Source organism: Oncorhynchus mykiss, chromosome Y (genome assembly GCF_013265735.2).
Source record: "Oncorhynchus mykiss isolate Arlee chromosome Y, USDA_OmykA_1.1, whole genome shotgun sequence".
NCBI lineage: Eukaryota > Metazoa > Chordata > Actinopteri > Salmoniformes > Salmonidae > Oncorhynchus > Oncorhynchus mykiss.
The window spans coordinates 32,685,435-32,705,324 of NC_048593.1; the positions used below are offsets into that span (position 1 = coordinate 32,685,435).

At 41.3% G+C, this 19,890-nt stretch overlaps 1 protein-coding gene across 3 annotated transcripts; it reads left to right on the top strand.

Moving 5' to 3' along the window:
- The first annotated feature begins 3,859 nt into the window (after window positions 1-3,859).
- b4galt4 (UDP-Gal:betaGlcNAc beta 1,4- galactosyltransferase, polypeptide 4) lies at window positions 3,860-11,989 on the top strand. Of its 3 annotated transcripts, XM_036968129.1 has the most exons (8): window positions 3,860-4,132; window positions 5,262-5,365; window positions 5,477-5,866; window positions 9,008-9,240; window positions 9,449-9,636; window positions 9,855-9,977; window positions 10,082-10,186; window positions 10,287-11,989. In XM_036968129.1, the coding sequence occupies exons 3-8, from the start codon at window positions 5,584-5,586 to the stop codon at window positions 10,420-10,422; spliced, it is 1,068 nt and encodes a 355-aa protein (XP_036824024.1). In that variant the 5' UTR covers window positions 3,860-4,132; window positions 5,262-5,365; window positions 5,477-5,583; the 3' UTR covers window positions 10,423-11,989. The 3 variants fall into 3 exon arrangements, with proteins under 3 accessions (XP_036824024.1, XP_021447090.1, XP_036824023.1); XM_021591415.2 differs by having other exon boundaries at window positions 5,262-5,866; XM_036968128.1 differs by lacking the exon at window positions 5,262-5,365 and having other exon boundaries at window positions 5,423-5,866.
- The last annotated feature ends 7,901 nt before the right edge of the window (window positions 11,990-19,890 follow it).

Sequence of the window (19,890 nt, forward strand, 5' to 3'; positions counted from 1 at the left end):
ATCCTCATTCTCCACCTCTGGCACACCTTATAGGCTGACCACACCGCTCGCGTCGCGTGCGCGAGAGTTGCAAAATACATTTAGAAATCTATGTTATTCAATTATTGCACCCACGCTGCTGGCGCGCATCGACATTGCCACTGGCTAAAATAAAACTCCTTTCTATTTCTGACACAGATCGCGCTGCAAGTCCTGCTTCTCCCATCTCCTCATTGGTTTATAGAAGCAGGTACTCACGTACCCTCTCCTCATTGTGTCACGTTCTGACCTTAGTTCCTTTTTTTGTCTTGATTTTAGTTGGTCAGGGCGTGAGTTGGGGTGGGCATTCTATGTTGTTTTTCTATGTTTTGTTCTGTTGTTATATTTCTATGTGTTTGGCCTAGTATGGTTCTTAATCAGAGGCAGGTGTCAGTCGTTGTCTCTGATTGGGAGCCATATTTAGGTAGCCTGTTTTCTATTGTGTTTTGTGGGTGTTTGTATCCTGTGTTAGTGTTTTCACCATACTGTTTCGGTTGTTTGTTTGTACTTTTGTTCAGTTGATTTATTAAATATATCATTATGGACACTTACCACACAGCACATTGGTCTGATCCTTGCTACTCCTCCTCTGAAGAAGAGGAATTCCGTTACAGAACCACCCACCACTCAAGGACCAAGCAGCGTGGTAACGAGCAGCATCAGAAATCTCGGGACTCCTGGACATGGGAGGAGATTCTGGACGGCAAGGGACCCTGGGCACAGGCTGGGGAATATCGCTGCCCCAAGGCAGAGCTGGAGGCAGCAAAATCTGAGAGGGGGGGGGACACACGGGGAGTGTGGCTAAGTCAGGTAGGAGACCTGCGCCAACTCCCCGTGCTTACCGTGGAGAGAGGTGGACCGGGCAGGCACTGTGTTATGCCGTGAGGTGCACGGTGTCTCCTTGGGCCGGGGTACATGGCACCAGCCCTACGCATGGTGTCCCCGGTTCACCAGCACAGCCCAGTGCGGTCTTTTCCACCTCGCCACTCTGGCCTGGCTACGGGGAGTATCCAACCAGGTAGGGTTGTGCAGGCTCGGTGCTCGAGACCTCCAGTGCGCCTCCACGGTCCGGTCTATCCGGTGCCTCCTCCACGCACCAGCCCTCCGGTGGCAGCCCCCCGCACCAGGCTGTCTCTGTCTCCTCCCTACAGGTGCTCCCTCCTGTCCAGCGCTGCCGGAGTGTCCCTCCTGTCCAGCGCTGCCGGAGTGTCCCTCCTGTCCAGCGCTGCCGGAGTGTCCCTCCTGTCCAGCGCTGCCGGAGTGTCCCTCCTGTCCTGCGCTGCCGGAGTGTCCCTCCTGTCCTGCGCTGCCGGAGTGTCCCTCCTGTCCTGCGCTGCCGGAGTGTCCCTCCTGTCCTGCGCTGCCGGAGTGTCCCTCCTGTCCTGCACTGCCGGAGTGTCCCTCCTGTCCTGCGCTGCCGGAGTGTCCCTCCTGTCCTGCGCTGCCGGAGTGTCCCTCCTGTCCTGCGCTGCCGGAGTGTCCCGTCTGTCCTGAGCTGCCGGAGTCTCCCGTCTGTCCTGAGCTGCCGGAGTCTCCCGTCCATTCGGGACCAGTTGCTAGGGTCCCCAATCCGGGGTCGGTGGCGAGGGTCGCCACTCCTAAGGTGCCACATAAGTGGGCCGAGACTATGGTGGAGTGGGGTCCACGTCCCGCTCCAGACCTGCCACCGCGGTAAATGCCCACCCAGACCCTCCCCTATAGGTTCAGGTTTTTCACACCTTGGGGTGGGGGGGTACTGTCATGTTCTGACCTTAGTTCCTTTTTTATCTTTATTTTAGTTGGTCAGGGCGTGAGTTGATGGGCATTCCATGTTGTTTTTCTATGTTTTGTTCTGTTATATTTCTATGTGTTTGGCCTAGTATGGTTCTCAATCAGAGGCAGGTGTCAGTCGTTGTCTCTGATTGGGAGCCATATTTAGGTAGCCTGTTTTCTATTGTGTTTTGTGGGTGGTTGTATCCTGTGTTAGTGTTTTCACCATACGAGACTGTTTCGGTTCTGTTGATTTATTAAATATATCATTAATGGACACTTACCACGCTGCACATTGGTCTGATCCTTGCTACTCCTCCTCTGAAGAAGAGGAATTCCGTTACACATTGGTTATACCCACGTGGGTGATTGAAAGACGAACTGTGTTGCCGGTAGGTGTAGTAATACTATGAAAGTTTAGATGCCAATCACCATATAAGTTCAAAAATGAAAAAGCCTGGAAGGAGGAGAGCTGACTAGAAACAATTTGGTTGACCGTTTTATGTGTGGCTTGTATAGAGTGTTATGTTTGTTCCTTATATAATAAGGGGTGTAGGTTTAACTACTTTTAATGAACATATACTTCATCTAGAAAACTCCATGTTTAGCCATGCAAGGCGTTCTTTAACCATCCGCCTCCCGCATAGACCTTGTGCATTTCAGGTAAAATAACAACTCAATGTTTATATCCCAGGACAAATTAGCTAGCAACTTCAAGCTAGCTAAATAGGACAAATTAGCTATCAAGTGCAAGCTAACTACCTAAATTGACAAATGTTTAATGCTTTTCGACCTGGTTCCCAAATTAATGTAATTGGTTCAGTTAGTTTTGATATTTTAACCTGCATGTCGTGATCCCGTTTGGCGTATGGGGACAATATAAATGTATGCACGATGGCGCATTTGCGCAGCCGGTTTGGGTTCCGTGTTAGTCTCAGGTTCCATCTTCTTCTGTATTGTTCCAGATCAGTGAGATGTCTATGGTAGACAATGTTATTCTTTTCCACACTTTTTTCCAACTTTTGCCACTCGTTTTCACATCCTTGATTTCACCACATACAAACTCCAGTCTTTTTCAATGCTTTGATAACCATGGTGTTCGCGCCTACCATTTTCTCAATGGCTTCAGACCTGGAATTGATTAGTAAGGAGAGGGTATTCACGATGTCAGAGTTCACATTGTTTTTTTTGGAGGGTGGAGGTTTGCACGGAGTAACCGGTAAAGAGGGAAATTCGTCATCTTCAACAGCATTCGAAAGCATGAGATTATCCATAGGGCAAGCGTAGTTATGGCAGTTGTCTACAAGCACGTTTCTCTCTTGTTGATTAGCAATAGAACGGCTAGCTTCTTTCTTTTTTTTGTCACGACTTCGCATGCCGAAATAAATGATCCAAATCTTATTCCAGTCACTGGAAAGTTCTTATCTTGACCAAATAAAAATAGTAATGACTGTAAACTAGTTTTTTTCACAATCTTTCTGAAGTTTGGTGCGGAACTCAGTAAAAAAAAGAATCTGGTCAAGCCCCGATCTTGGAGTCCAGGCAGCTAACCAGCTAAAGTTAGCCAAGCTCGCTAGTTGACTTGCTGATCCCACCTCTGTCACCAATTTGTAACGAACTTGTAAGGCCACTGAAACTCGCACGCCTATTGTTTTTCACATTTTTACTAACTACTATGGTAATTTAAACATCTGACAACATGCAGCCTTTCTCCACTATGCCAACTTTTTCAGTCACCAATTAATCAATCAACAGACAGTGGAATTAAGCAATGGGAATGTCTCAGAATTCAGAGCATGCGCAGATTCAAAATTTGCAAGTGTATTTTTGATTCACAGCAGAATATTCAAACTCGTAAATGGCTTTGTAATAATTCTTAAAATTGTCCTTACAAATCTTATTGAAAGCATTCAAATGTAAAGTTACAAGTTTGATCGGTGTTTCATTTTTCACGCATTATGATACAAGCGTGCAAAATTAAATGACACATTTGCCAATTTTACTTGCAACCACGAAATTCAAAATACAACCTCAGGTAGTTCTGTCATTATAATCGCATATCCCCTTTATGTTCACCTGTGGTGCCGCGTTCAAAACAACTGGGTACTCGGAATTATCTGCCTTCCGACTGGGAAAATCGATTTGAACGGTCATCCAACTCGGAATTACAAATCTCTAGAACCCCGACTTTCCGAAGATAAAATATTTGACCACGTATTTTTCCGAGTTCCCAGTTATTTTGAACCCGGCATGAGTCTTGAACCTGGTCCAAACGCTCACATCCTTCCACGTAACGGTGTTTGAGAAAGTAGTAGCCAGCCAGGATGCAGCCCAAAACAACATCAGAACTCGAGGCACCTCACAGGCAAGACTTCTTCCTTCTCCAAGAAAAAAATATTTGTCGTTAAAAACGGCAAATGCTGTGTAAAACGTAACTTGTATTTTGGGATTTAATTTCTACCTTGATAGCTATCTGACACAATGGTCGCAGTAGCGGTTAGCTGGCTAGCTAACTAACGTTACAATGCTATTTGCATTGGATAACGATACACTTCACGAGCTACTTACTGCTAGCTAGTTAGCTATCTGCTAGCTAGTTAGCTATCTGCTAGCCTCTTGGTTGCATAACACTGAAACCATTTGTCATCTTCTAAAGTATGTGTCACTGTTCAGAGTTTGCAAATCAGGTGAACGTAGTATTTAATTTTGCGTGGTGCTTAATCAACTCTTTCCAACTTTGACCACCCAAAAATATGTCGGCACCAATCTAGTCAACGTTAGCTAGCTACTGCCAGTTTGAGTAACATTGAATGTGTAGCAGGCAGCATTCAAAAAACAAATACATTCACTCTGTCACAACAGTTGGGTGTGGCTACTAGCTATGTCATGTTTCAATTCCACAACACCTAATAGGTAGCTAGCTAACAAGTTAGCTGCCAATTTGTAAAGTTACACTTTTAGTTTTTTTTTGTCATGGGCCTGTTCTTTAGTCATTTTAGCTTGCCTAAACACCGTTTAGATTAGGATTATAGGTATCCCATTTTGGTTATGTGAAGAGAAGGAGAAATAAGAACAATTTGGCAATGTGATGTGTTTTAAGCTAAGCACACACAAAAGCAGTCTACAATTACAGCCTAGGATTACTATCCAGGACGTCCATGAATTGTGTGCATTGAAAGACAATGGCTTGAAGCCGTGTCAACACCATGAAACCAAAGAACAAACAGATGTGAGTGAAGAGGAAAAGAGAATTGTTCCACTTCAGTTACTTTTCCTTTTGGGTGGCGGGAGTATGTAGATTAAACACCACAGTGAGTGTACAGCCAAGGTAAAGTAGCCTACTGTGAGTTCTGTTGTCACATAAGCTTCTGTCACAGGCATTCACTGAAGCCTGGGTGCCCAAGGCTAGTTGTGGCATAATGCCCTGGTGGAATGCTATAAATGCAAGTAGGTAGTGTCGATGAAAATGTAAATATTTCTTCATTCATGTCCAGGTACAACAGGCAGAAGAATTGATTGACCCACCTTCGTTCACATGGACTGGATTTTCTCTGAATTTAAACTTTGCACCAGTGGAAAATCAACAAAATAATTAAAAGTAGGCCTAATGCTTTTTATTTTTACATTAGTGACAATGATTATGAAACTTCCACAGAATGTTGTGTCATCATGGGATGAGTGATCAGGGGTACTGGTGCTCTCTACCCAGTTATTCCTTCTGTGGCTGCTGCAGAGGAGAACCAGATGTCGTAAACCAAGACTGAAGCCTACCACATTTTGGGGGATTTGACGCTGAACATCTACAACTGAGAAACCATGGGAGTCTGTCCTGCTGTGTCCATGTTTTTCCGCAAGTGCAAGTATATGATACTGTTGCTGCTCTCCGTTTCCGTCTTGGCTTGGTACGCCACTTTTTCCGGTGAAACAGTGAAAGCAATTCAGGGAACCCTTTTGCCAGTGCAAACACTTGCTGATAATACTGAGGTCCTGAGTGGAGGAGAAGGAAACTTGTGGAGATCAGTGACACAGGTCTTCTCCAATCCTCTCCCTGACACCTCACCACCAAAACAAAGCTGTCCTGAGAAATCGCCACTGCTCCGTAAGTACAGACTCTGAGTATCCACAGATGTAATAGTAAGCTTGATACAGGCCTTTCTATAAACTACATACTGATGATGCCATGTTACTGTATAATTCCTTGTAAAGAACATTATGTACGGTGTGGCTTAATGTGGAGAGAATAACATTGGTAATCAAGTAAATACTTTAATGTTTTATGTAGGGATTGTGTAACAAGCATTTGTTACTCCTTAACACTGCTAGGCTATTGCTCGTTTTGATTATTTTCACATACTGTAGCAATCTGTGATCATCTCATTCCCAGTCTGATGGACCAACACGTCAAATTTGGCCTTCGTTATTCAGTACTGAGAGCCATGAGAATCTCCCGGCACGTAGGCATTGGCTTAATCATCTCCTACAACACTACCCCTAACAGGCTGACTATACCTCTCGCATCATGTGTGCAAGCATTGCAAAATAAATGTAGAAATCTATATTATTCAATTATTGCACCCACACTGCTCGCGCGCGCCAACGAGCGTCTGTGTTGCCAAGGGCTAAAATAGAAAGGAGTTCTATCTCTGACACAGATCGTGCTGCAAGTCCTGCCTCTCCCATCTCCTCATTGGTTTATAGAAACAGGTACCCACGTGCCATCTCCTCACTCGTTGTACCCACGTGGGTGACAAAGACGAACGAGGTCGGTGGCGGTAATGCACCTAATTTATGATAGTTGCCAATCGCAATATAAAGTCAAGAGAAGAAAAGGCCTAGAAGGAGAGAACTAGAAACTATTCGGTTGACCATTTTATGTGTGGATTAATTGTCGGAGTAGAGGACTTTGTGCATTTCAGGTAAAACAACAACTCAATGTTTATATCCCTGGACAAATTTGCTAGTAACAGCAAGCTAGCTAAATAGGAAAAATTAGCTAGCAAGTGCAAGCTAGCTAAATTGCCATAAATGTTTAATGCTTTTCAACTTGTCCCCAAATTAATGTAATTAGTTCAGAGTTTTTGATATTTTAACCTGCGTGTCGTGATCGCGTTTGGTGTGGGGGGGACAAAATTAATTCATGCGCGCAGCCAGTTTGGGTTCCGTGTAACCATCCCTGTACTCTAGCACACCACAAGCACAGAGCCACGCCTCAGTCGTGTGATTCGCTAAAATTAAATGATGACAAGTACTGTACTAAGTTGTTCACTCCCATATAATTATATGGTCACTCCCATTAAGGCTAAATTTGAGTGGTTGATATCCAAGGCTATATGCACTGTACGCAATAGCTTGGGGACTCCAAGACTCCGTAATGTTTCGTAGATTGGTGGTATATGAAGCTTTACTGCTTGCTCTGTAATATGAGTAGGATTCTGAATTCAATAACAATTTTCTTACATTAATTTATGAATATTAAAATGTATAAACATGAATTTTGAAAAAATACATGATTATCCCCAATTTGTTGAACAAAAGATACTCTACGGCCATATCAAAGTTCCAGAGTGAGATCTCTGGACTATTTTATACAGAGAAATTGGTGACCATTTTGAATCCATTTTCACATTCACTCTGTTGGTGATGCTTACAAAATGGATAATAACTCTAAAAGTAAGGTGGGTAAGGCCCACATGTCATAAATATGCCAACTTGGATTTTTAAAGATATATTATTATTCTGCTTTTAGATATAAATGTCAACAATCCTTCCTCCAAAGGACCATTCTATAGATAAAATCTTGTGACAATCCCCCAAATCATTGTCTTTTTTTGTCCTGGCTTCATATGGAATCAATCTATAGGCCTACACCTATGGGATGCAGATTGCACAGCATTACAGTGGGTTTCCATAAACACATTCAAGTTTGAAGACAGTTTGTCAATGGCCCAAACAAAACAAAAAAGAAAGTAAAAGTGCAATATGTGCCATGTAAAAAAGCTAACTTTTAAGTTCCTTGCTCAGAACATGAGAACATATGAAAGCTGGTGGTTCCTTTTAACATGAGTCTTCAATATTTCCAGTTAAGAAGTTTTAGGTTGTAGTTATTATAGGAATTATAGGACTATTTCTCTCTAAACCATTTGTATTTTATATACCTTTGACTATTGGATGTTCTTATAGACACTTTATTGCCTGCCTAATCTCGGGAGTTGATAGGCTTGAAGTCATAAACAATGCTGTGCATCAAGCATTGCTAGGAGCTGCTGGAAAATGCAGTAAACTGCTGTTTGAATGAGTGCTTACAACCTGCTGCTGCCAACCACCGCTCAGTCGTACTGCTCTATCAAATCATATACTTAATTATAATAAAATCACACAGAAATACGAGCCTTTGTTCATTAATATGGTCAAATCCAGAAACAATAATTTCGAAAACAAAACGTTTATTCTTTCAGTGAAATACGGAACCATTCCAAATTTTATCGAATGGGTGGCAACCCTAAGTCTAAATATTGCTTTTACGTTGCACAACCTTCAATGTTATGTCATAATTATGTAAAATTCTGGCAAATTAATTACGCTCTTTGTTGGGAAGAAATTGTCTTCACACAGTTTGCAACAAGCCAGACAGCCCAAACTGCTGCATATACCCTGACTCTGCTTGCACTGAATGCAAGAGAAGTGACACAATTTCCCCAGTTAATTTTGCCTGCTAACATACATTTATTTTAATTACATATGCAGGTTTAAAAATATATACTTGTGTATTGATTTTAAGAAAGGCATTGATGTTTATGGTTAGGTACATTTGTGCAAAGATTGTGCTTTTTTCGCAAATGCGCTTTTGTTAAATCATCACCCGTTTGGCGAAGTTGGAGGCTGTGATTCGATGATAAATTAACAGGCACCGCATTGATTATATGCAACGCAGAACAAGCTAGTTAACCTAGTAATATCATCAACCATGTGTAGTTAACTAGTAATTATGTGAAGATTGTTTTTTTTTAATAAAATAAGTTTAATGCTAGCTAGCAACTTATCTTGGCTCCTTGCAGCCACAAGGTCCTTTTGATGCTGCACTCGCGTAACAGGTGGTCAGCCTGCCATGCCGTCTCCTCGTGGATTGCAATGTAATCAGCCATAATCGGCGTCCAAAATGACTGATTACCTAATGTTATGAAATCGGCCCTAATTAATCGTCCGGCCTCTATTCATTATGCCTACTATTGTCTATCTACAGAGGGAGCCCTAAACCTCACATTTGAGGACTCTCTAACGCTTAAGGAGGTGGAGCGTGAGAACAGTGGAGTGGCTGAGGGCCAATACCAGCCTCCAGACTGCCTCGCCCAGCAGAGTGTGGCTATCCTCATTCCCCATCGTAACCGGGAGAAACACCTCCTCTACCTCCTGCATCACCTGCACCCCTTCCTTCAGAGGCAGCAGCTGCACTACAGCATCTACGTCATTCACCAGGTATTACTCTCATGATGTGTAGTAACAGTAAATGATGTCAGTTTCACTCTAATAATTTGTGAGTGAATTCAAATTTGTATAACCGTTTCATGACGAGTATTTAAATGTTCAACATGTTTCACTTGACTGGAGAATATTGATGGGGGAAAGTGCTGCACTGATTTTGAGCCTGATATGAAATTGATGTTTGTAGTTGATTTGTTGACAGGCTGGAGAGGTGACGTTTAACCGTGCCAAGCTACTTAATGTTGGGTACTTGGAGGCACTCAAGGACTACGATTGGGATTGCTTCGTTTTTCATGATGTGGATCTGGTTCCAGAGAACGACTACAACCTATACAAGTGTGACCAACAGCCCAAACACTTAGTGGTCGGCAGGAACGCCACAGGGTACAAGTAAGTATCTCAGCTCTCAACTCCTATCCACCTATATCTAAAAGCAGGTAAATGTCTATAGCCTATCAAAACAGCATCCATGCTTTTATATGACAAGTGATGTTGCCGCTATCAATATAAGTATTCATTACCAAGTCCAAACATAAACATTTCAGTTATTAATTGCGTTCTGGGGACAGGTCTGTAATGTCTTGTTTTTTGTCTTTTTGCTGTCGTAGATTGCGATACAAAGGGTACTTTGGAGGGGTGACGGCCATGACGAAGGACCAGTTTCACAAAGTGAACGGCTTTTCAAACACTTACTGGGGATGGGGTGGGGAGGATGATGACCTTCGCATCAGGTGAGACCACTGCTAAATGTTGGACCTCTCTGCATATCTCTCATTACATCTTAGTCAATATGGAATGTTATTGATTGATGATTGATTTAATTTGTCTCTGTTAGGGTGGAGCTCCAGAAAATGGAAATTATACGACCCCCCCCTCTCATAGCACGCTATACCATGGTATTTCATAAAAGAGATAGCGGCAATGAAATCAATAAAGACAGGTGAGTCACGGTGGACACATCAATAATAAATAGCTTGCTGTATTCTAAATATTATTAGTCGTTGAATTAATTTCATTCTGAAATAATGTCTCCTTCACAGGATGCGTTTGCTAGCACGGACACCTAAAGTCTGGAGAAAGGATGGCCTTAACACCTGCTCCTACAGTACTCTATCAGTTGAGAGGCCACCTCTGTACATTAATGTCACCGTTGACATTGGCGAACCAATGCACTGAGGCTTCAGAGCACCTCTCTTCGTTTACTGCAATGTGTACAGGATAATTGATCTGGCATGTCCATGCCTACATGTTACTTACCAGAGGGTCGCAAACAGAAGGTTAGTGGCAGTACCTGTTGACCATAATTCATGTGATCTACTCAGTTTTCACTGTAAACCATTCCAAGCAGGGCATGTAAAATTGCTAGGTCCTCATAATGTAAGTCTGGTAGCCCTATACAGTCAAACCTGGTGACCAGGTTCTAGGGGTGAGAGTAAGACCAAAATATATATTTTTCTCTACAACAGAGCATTATTTGATTTATCCTAGACTTAAAGGGGCAATCTGCAATTGCTAAATCAATTTTTGGACTTAGAACCCAACATATATAAGCATATTTTACACCAATGTTTGTAAACATTGTACATGTAAATAAACACTGTATATGATATTTATCCATTGATTCTTGAAGAATGTAACTTTTATAAATGCCTAATGAGCTTAGTTCAACTGTTGTACCCCATTAGAACCCAACATATATATAAGCATATTTTACACCAATGTTTGTAAACATTGTACATGTAAATAAACACTGTATAGCCTCAAAACATGCTTAAAAATATAATTTTGATATCTTGTATGGTCAGTACTTTGCTCTGTCGATTTAATGTGAATGTTTTGCATTTCTCCAGGCCCGTCACTCAGCTTTTTGCCAAAATTAGTCAGGTGGCGCTTTATTGTTTCAACTAAGGATCTTCCTGCTAAGATGTGTTGTTACTTGATTGTTTCAACAAGTTATATGCATTCGAATAGAGTATGTTGTCATGTTTTTGATTCTAAAGAATCCTGGGTGTTAGACCTGGATTTGGTCATTTCTTAAAATCTCTTGTTGTCAAATGAAAATGGGAACAAAGAATTGCTCTCAATTCATTCCTATTTGATGAATGTAGTAGCTAATATGGGACACAAGGGACTCATTTACATATATTGATCATTCTCACATGGTTCCATGTTTATGAAAGTATGTTACATTAAGATGAAATGTAATTTTTATGAGATCTTGTTTCAATATTTCAGTGTAGATGGCTTCATTTTATACACTTATCACAAGTTTGATATTTTGGATCAACATTTTGGATATGCTGATTCAAGATTTGTGAAGTAACTCATACTTCCGACAAATGTGTAATATTGTATGACACTTTCTGTTGCCTTAAAGCTGCAATATGTAACTTTTTGGGGCGACTTGACCACATTCACGTAGAAATGTGTTATCGATCTGTCATTCGCATTTGAAAGCAAGTCTTAAGAAGCTGCAGATCTGCTCTGTGTGCAATTTCTACTCTTCCCGTTCTTAGAAGTTGAAGTCTTTTACTTTTGGTTTTGTACACCAGCTGAAATTACAATATTTTTGGTTAAGGAAAATATATTTCACAGTGGTTTAGATGGTACAATGATTCTCTACACTATACTTTGATTGCATAATTTCAGTTTAAGACTAAACAAATTATTAGAATTTTTGCAAACTGGAAATAGTGGAGTGATTTCTTCATAGTTCATCTTTAAATAATGCATTTTTAATAGACCTAGAGGCCTACTTTGTTTGTTATTGCTGATTCATAGTTCCTTGTGGGTTGTCACATTTAGACTGTTATGAACCACACACTCCCTTTATATGTGACACCTTTTTGATAGGCATAAACCAAGAATACATTCTATTTTAAAAATGTTATCCAATGAAATAGGACTATTGTGTGTGTTATTAATACATATGGATTTGTTATGGCCTGCTCTTTCACATATAAAGTACCAGTCAAGAGTTTGAACACACCTACTCATTCAAGGGTTGTTTAAAATTTAAAAAAAAAACTATTTTCTATGTTGTAGAATAATAGTGAAGACATCAAAACTATGAAATAACACGTATGGAATCATGTACTAACCAAAAAAGTGTTCAACAAATCAAAATGTATTTTATATTTGAAATTCTTCAAAGTAGCCACCCTTTGGAATGCCCACTTGGCATTCTCTCAATCAGCTTCACCTGAAATGCTTTTCCAACAGTCTTGAAGGATTTTCCACATATGCTGAGCACTTGTTTTCTGCTTTTCCTTCACTCTCCGGTCCAACTCATTCCAAACCATCTCAATTGGGTTGAGGTCGGATGATTGTGGAGGTCAGGTCATCTGATGCAGCACTTCATCACTCTCCTTGGTCAAATAGCCCTTACACAGCCTGGATGTGTGTTAGGTCATTGTCCTGTTGAAAAACAAATGATAGTCCCACTAAGCTCAAACCAGATGGGATGGTGAATCGCTGCAGAATGCTGTGGTAGCCATGCTGGTTAAGTGTGCCTTGAATTCTAAATAAATCACTGACAGCAAAGCACCATCACATCTCCTCTTCCATGCTTCACAGTGGGAACAACATACAGAGACCATCCGTTCACCTACTTTGCGTCTCTCAAAGACACGGCAGTTAGAACAGAATCGCAATTTTTGGACTCATCAGACCAAAGGACTGATTTCGACTGGTCTAATGTCCATTGCTCATGTTTCTTGGCCCAAGCAAGTCTTTTTATCTTATTGTTGTCCTTTAGTAGTGGTTTCTTTGCAGCAATTCGACCATGAAGGCCTGATTCACGTAATCTCCTCTGAACAGTTGATGTTGAGATGTGTCTGTTTCTTGATCTCTGAAGGATTTATTTGGGCTGCAATTTCTGAGGCTGGTAACTCTAAAGAACTTATCCTCTGCAACAGAAGTAACGCTGGGTCTTCCTTTCCTGTGGCGGTCATCATGAGAGCCAGTTTCATCATAGCGTTTGATGGTTTTTGCGACTGCACTTGAAGAAACTTTCCTTGACATTTTCTGGATTAACTGACCATGTCTTAAAGTAATGATGGACTGTCATTTCTCTTTGCTTATTTGAGCTGTTCTTGCCATAACATGGCAAAATATGACCAAATAGGGCCATATTCTGTATACCACCCCTACCTTGTCACAACACTACTTGATTGGCTCAAACGCATTAAGAAGGAAAGAAATTCCACAAATGAACTTTTAACAAGGCACACATGTTAATTAAAATGCATTCCATGTGACTACCTCATGAAGCTGGTTGAGAGAATGCCAAGCGTGTGCAAAGCTGTCATCAATGCAATGGGTGGCTAAATATAAAATATATTTTGATTTGTTGCTTTAAAAAAATAAATATGAGGTTACATGATTCCATATGTGTTATTTCATAGTTTTGATGTCTTCACTATTATTCTACAACGTAGAAAATAGTAAAAATAAAGAAAAACCCTGGAATGAGTAGGTGTGTCAACTTTGGACTGGTACTGTATGCTTGGGCTCCCGAGTGGCGCAGCAGTCTAAGGCACTGTATCACAGTGCAAGAGGTGTCACTAGAGTCCCTGGTTTGAATTCAGACTGTATCACATCTGCCCGTGATTGGGAGTCCCATAGGGCAGTGGACAATTTGTCCAGCATTGTCCGGGTTTGGGCCGTCATTGTAAATAAGAATTTATTCTTAACTGACTTGCCTAGTTAAGTAAAGGTTAAATAAAACATGTAAAACAAATCTAAGTTATGCCTCATTGATATTTGAATATTTTGAGGTTAAAGCTATATAAGTTCTTCATTGTTTTGGTTTGTTTCTATGGTCCTACTCTACCTGAACGATACTGAATGATTCATGTTAGAAAATATTTAGGGATGCCATAGTGACTGATTCATTAAGAGTGCCATGTTGGGTGAGGCCTTTCTGTTTAGAATCGTTTTGTACATTTCCTTTAAAAACCACATTTTTAGTCTTGTAGGTTTTCATTGGGTGTATGTGTAACCGGTGTGAAATGGCTAGCTAGTTAGCGGGGTGTGCACTAATAGTGTTTCAATCGGTCACTCGCTCTGAGACCTTGAAGTAGTTGTTCCCCTTGCTCTGCACGGGCTGTGCCTTTTGTGGAGCAATAATAGGTAACGATGCTTCGAGGGTGTCAGTTGTTGATGTGTGCAGAGTGTCCCTGGTTCGAGCCCAGGCAGGGGCGAGGAGAGGGACGGAAGCAATACTGTCACATATGGTGGTTTAACCCATATGAATAAGATGGAAGTTGTGAATTCAAGATCATTTATCTATTTCTATCAGCGAAAGGTAATTCTCAACTGTGTTTCAGTTAGGGATAGTCTATGATTTGCAATATAGCATTTTTGCAACATGGCTTCAAGTAGCATATAGTAAAGTTGTTTTATGTTTTAATGGATTGACTAATTCATAAAGTAGGGTACTTAGCAGAATTTAAACCTAAGTACCTGTTCTTTACCCACTTTGCATATTTATTTTACCTTTATTTAACTAACAGTTAAGAACAAATTCTTATTTTCAATGACGGCCTAGGAACAGTGGGTTAACTGTCTGTTCAGGGGCAGAACGACAGATTTGTACCTTGTCAGCTCGGGAGTTTGAACTTGCAACCTTCCGGTTCCTAGTCCAACGCTCTAACCACTAGGCTACACTGCCGCCCCATGTGATGGACATTATGCAATGTAAAACATTTGTATCTAGTATTCTGACTACAAGTTTGAAGGATGTGCTCTGAAAGGAACACTAGTTTCACCAGTACAGTCTTGTGGAGGGACTCAAAGAGGGGAAGGAGTGTGATGTCTGAGCCTTTGTATGGACAAAATGATGTCATCCCTTTTTCCTGTTGTGCAGAAAGAAAGCAGTTCAATGGAGGCCAGGATGGCCAGAGCACCATTGGAAACTTTAAGCTTTGAGCCCAGCAAACAAGATATCACATGATACCATAGGATGTAGGATTTGAAATGTAAGCCAACTTCACACTACAGCCGACATAAAGGGCTTAGAATAAGGATAACGCCACGGCAATACCTCCCACTTACATGTACTATTAGTCAGCTGTCCTTGGAAAAAATACCAATGAAGGCAATGGGATATGTCGAAACTGTTGACTCCCTGTGTGGGTTGTTAGATATGGCTCAGCAGGCCTGGTCACTTGACTGGAAACTTTCTTTTAAGCAAAAACAAATGTTCCATTAAATAACCCTTATGGCTAAAGACCTGGTGCTAAAGTAAGGGTCCTGACATGATCTCACCTGGAAAAGCTATGGGCCCGAGTTATAACTTACAACTACTATAACTGAAAACACCCTTATTTGACCCTACATGACAGTCATACAGAGCCTTCAGAAAGTATACAGACCCCTTGACTTTTTCCACATTTTGTTACGTTAAAGCCTTATTCTAAAATGGATTAAATCGTTTTTTTTTTACCCCTTATCAATCTACGCACAATACCCCATAATGACAAAGCAAAAAGAGGTTAAGAAATGTTTGCTAATTTACTGCAAATAAACTGATGTCAGAGTTGCTTAAGTATTCAGACCCTTTATTCAGTACTTTGTTGACGCAACTTTGGCAGCAATTACAGCATCGACTCTTCTTGGTTATGATGCTACATGCTTGGCACACCTGTATTTGGGGAGTTCCTCCCATTCTTCTCTGCAGATCATCTCAAGCTCTGTCAGGTTGGATGGGGAGAGTTGCTGCACAGCTATTTTCAGGTCTCCAGAGATGTTCAATCGGCTTCAAGTCCGGGCTCTAGCTGGTCTACTCAAGGACATTCAGAGACTTGTCCTGAAGCAACTCCTGCATTGTCTTGACTGTGTGCTTAGGGTGGTTGTCCTGTGGAACAAAGATGTCATCAAGGCAAAGGGTGACTACTTGAAGAATCTAAAATATATTTTAATTTGTTTAACCATTTTTGGGGAGTTACTACATGATTCCATGTGTTATTTCATAGTTTTGATGTCTTCACTATTATTTTACAATAGGAAATAGTACAAATAAAGAAAAACCCTTGAATGAGTAGGTGTCCAAACTTTTGACTGTTAATGTAAAAAACTGAAATATTCCATTTACATAAGTATTCCGACCCTTTGCTCAGCACTTTGTTGAAACACCTTTGGCAGCGATTACAGCATCAAGTCTTCTTGGGTAGGACGCTACAAGCTTGACACACCTGTATTTGTGGAGTTTCTTCCAGTCTCTGCAGATCCTCTCAAGCTCTGTGAGGTTGGATGGGGAGCTTTGCTGCACACCTACTTTCAGGTCTCTCCAGAGTTGTTCGATCGGTTCAAATCTGAGCTCTGGCTGGGCCAATCAAGGACATTCAGAGACATCTCCCGAAGCCACTCCTGCATTGTCTTGGCTGTGTGCTTAGGGTTGTTGTCTTGTTAGAAGGTGAACCTTCCCCCCACTCTGAGGTCCTAAACTGCTCCAGAGTGCTCTTCATCAAGGATCTCTCTGTACTTTTCTCTGTTCATCTTTGCCTCAATCCTGACTAGTCTCCCAGTCCCTGCTGCTGAAAAACATCCCCACAGCATGATGCTGCCATCACCATGCTTCACAGTAGGGATGGTGCCAGGTTTCCTCCAGATGTGACGCTTGGCATTCAATCTTGGTTTCTTTACACCACAGATTCTTGTTTTTCATGGTCTGAGAGTCTTTAGGTTCCTTTTGGCAAACTCCAAGCGGGCTGTCATGTGCCCTTTACTGAGGAGTGGCTTCCGTCTGGCCACTCTACCATAAAGACTTGATTGGTGGAGTGCTGCAGAGATGGTGTTCTTCTGGAAGCTTCTCCCATCTCCACAGAAGAACTCTAGAGCTTTGTCAGAGTGACCATCAGGCTCTTGGTCACTTCTCCCCCGATTGCTCCCCCAGCCAGCTCTGGGAATAATCTTGGAGGTTCCAAACCTCTTCCATTTAAGAATGATGGAGGCCACTGTGTTTATGGAGACCTTCAATGCTGCAGAAATGTTTTGGTACCCTTCCCCAGATCTGTGCCTCAACACAATCCTGTCTCGGAGCTCTACGGACAATTCCTTCGACCTCATTGCTAGAAATTTCTATTAAATTTTTTTTTTTTTTACATTTCACTTCATCATAGGGTTTTGTGTATAGATTTCAGAGGATTTTGTTTTTATTTAATCCGTTTTAGAATAAGGCTGTAACGTAACAAAATGTAGAAAAAATCAAGGGGTCTGTATACTTTCCAAATGCACTGTGTGTGTGTGTATACAGTTGAAGTCGGAAGTTTACATACACCTTAGCCAAATACATTTAAACTCAGTTTTTCACAATTCCTGACATTTCATCCTAGTAAAAAAATCCCTGTCTTAGGTCAGTCATTGTCCATTTGGAAGACCCATTTGCGACCAAGCTTTAACTTCCTGACTGATGTCTTGAGATGTTGCTTCAATATATCCACATACTTTTCCTCCTCATGATGCCATCTATTTTGTGAAGTGCACCAGTCCCTCCTGCAGCAAAGCACCCCCACAACATGATTCTGCCACCCCCGTGCTTCACGGTTGGGATGGTGTTCTTTGGCTTGCAAGCATCCCCCTTTTTCCTCCAAACATAACGATGGTCATTATGGCCAAACAGTTCTATTTTTGTTTAATCAGACCAGAGGACATTTCTCCAAAAAGTACAATCTTTGTCCCCATGTGCAGTTACAAACCGTAGTCTGGCTTTTTTTTCGATGTAGGACTCGTTTTACTGTGGATATAGATACTTTTATACTTGTTTCCTCCATCTCAACAAGGTCCTTTGCTGCTGTTCTGGGATTGATTTGTACTTTTCGCAACAAAGTACGTTCATCTCTAGGCGACAGAACGCTTCTCCTTCCTGAGCGGTATGATGGCTGCGTGATCCCATGGTGTTTATACTTGCATACTATTGTTTGTACAGGTGAACGTGGTACCTTCAGGCATTTGGAAATTGCTCCCAAGGATGAACCAGACTTGTGGAGGTCTAGAATTTGTTTTCTGAGGTCTTGGCTGATTTATTTTGATTTCTCCATGATGTCGTGCAAAGAGGTACTGATTTTGAAGGTCGGCCTTGAAATACATCCACAGGTACACCTCCAATAGACTAATAGACTCCATAGACATAATTTGAGTCAGAGGCTTCTAAAGCCATGACATCATTTTCTGGAATTTTCCAAGCTGTTTAAAGGCACAGTCAACTTAGTGTATGTAAACTTCTAACCCACTGGAATTGTAATACAGTGAAATAATCTGTCTGTAAACAATTGTTGGAAAAATTACTTGTCATGCACAAAGTAGATGTCCTAACCGACTTGCCAAAACTATAGATTGTTAACAAGAAATGTGTGGAGTGGTTGAAAAACTAGTTTGAATGACTCCAACCTAAGTGTTTGTAAACTTCCGACTTCAACTGTATATATATTTTTTGACTCATTACGGTTTCTGTCTGAACATTCCTATGAGTGCCACTTTCTACATCATAGCCGTTGCTCAGTGATAATTGACACTTCCGCATTGTGCTGTTTATTTCTGATAGTTTTCAAAACCTATGAAGATGTCCAGTGAATGCAAATATGCCATTTGTTAACACAACACGGTACAGACTTGGATAGGCATTATGCTGAATTTTATTCAATAAAAAACATCTGTTAAATTCACTGCTCTGTTTTGCTTGTTTACAGTGGGTCAAGTCATAGGGTATTGAGAGAGGAATTCTCGTTTTGTTACAACACCAACATTTTTTTTGAATAAAGGTGCTAATATGGCCTTACTCTATATACAGTGTGGCTCTGACACTACCTAAGAAACATCAATGGTATGTCAATAGGGTGGCAGGTAGCCTAGCCGCTAAGAGTGTTGGTCCAATAACCGAAAGGTTGCTGGTTTGAATCCCAGAGCTGACTTGGTGAAAAATCTGTCTGTGCACTTAACCCTAATTGCTCCTGTAAGTTGCTCTGGATAAGAGTGTCTGCTAAATGACACATGTAATGTAAAATGAATTAATTTGGTAGTGCACTCATTTCTTGTTTGAACAAGGAGGGCAACAAGACTTTGAGCAGATCTACAGATTTCCAAGAAACAATTTAAATCAAACAAATGTATAACTGTAGCAGTTCATTAAAGTTATTGTTCATTCATGTCTGTTTTCAGACCTCAAATGGTCTAATGTTGAGTAGTTCACATCCTACACCATTAGTGTTATAGATCCAGCTGTATGCTTCAATGTTAAATGAAAACCCTGAATGTCAATCAACATACCCAGTAGCCTTGTACACTGCTCAAAAAAATAAAGGGAACACTTAAACAACACAATGTAACTGGACTGGCCCGCCCGTCCCCAGACCTCAATCACACTTCTGTGAAATCAAACTGTCCACTTAGAAAGCAACACTGATTGACAATAAATTTCACATGCTGTTGTGCAAATGGAATAGACAACAGGTGGAAATTATAGGCAATTAGCAAGACACCCCCAATAAAGGAGTGGTTCTGCAGGTGTTGACCACAGACCACTTCTCAGTTCCTATGCTTCCTGGCTGATGTTTTGGTCACTTTTGAATGCTGGCGGTGCTTTCACTCTAGTGGTAGCATGAGACGGAGTCTACAACCCACACAAGTGGCTCAGGTAGTGCAGCT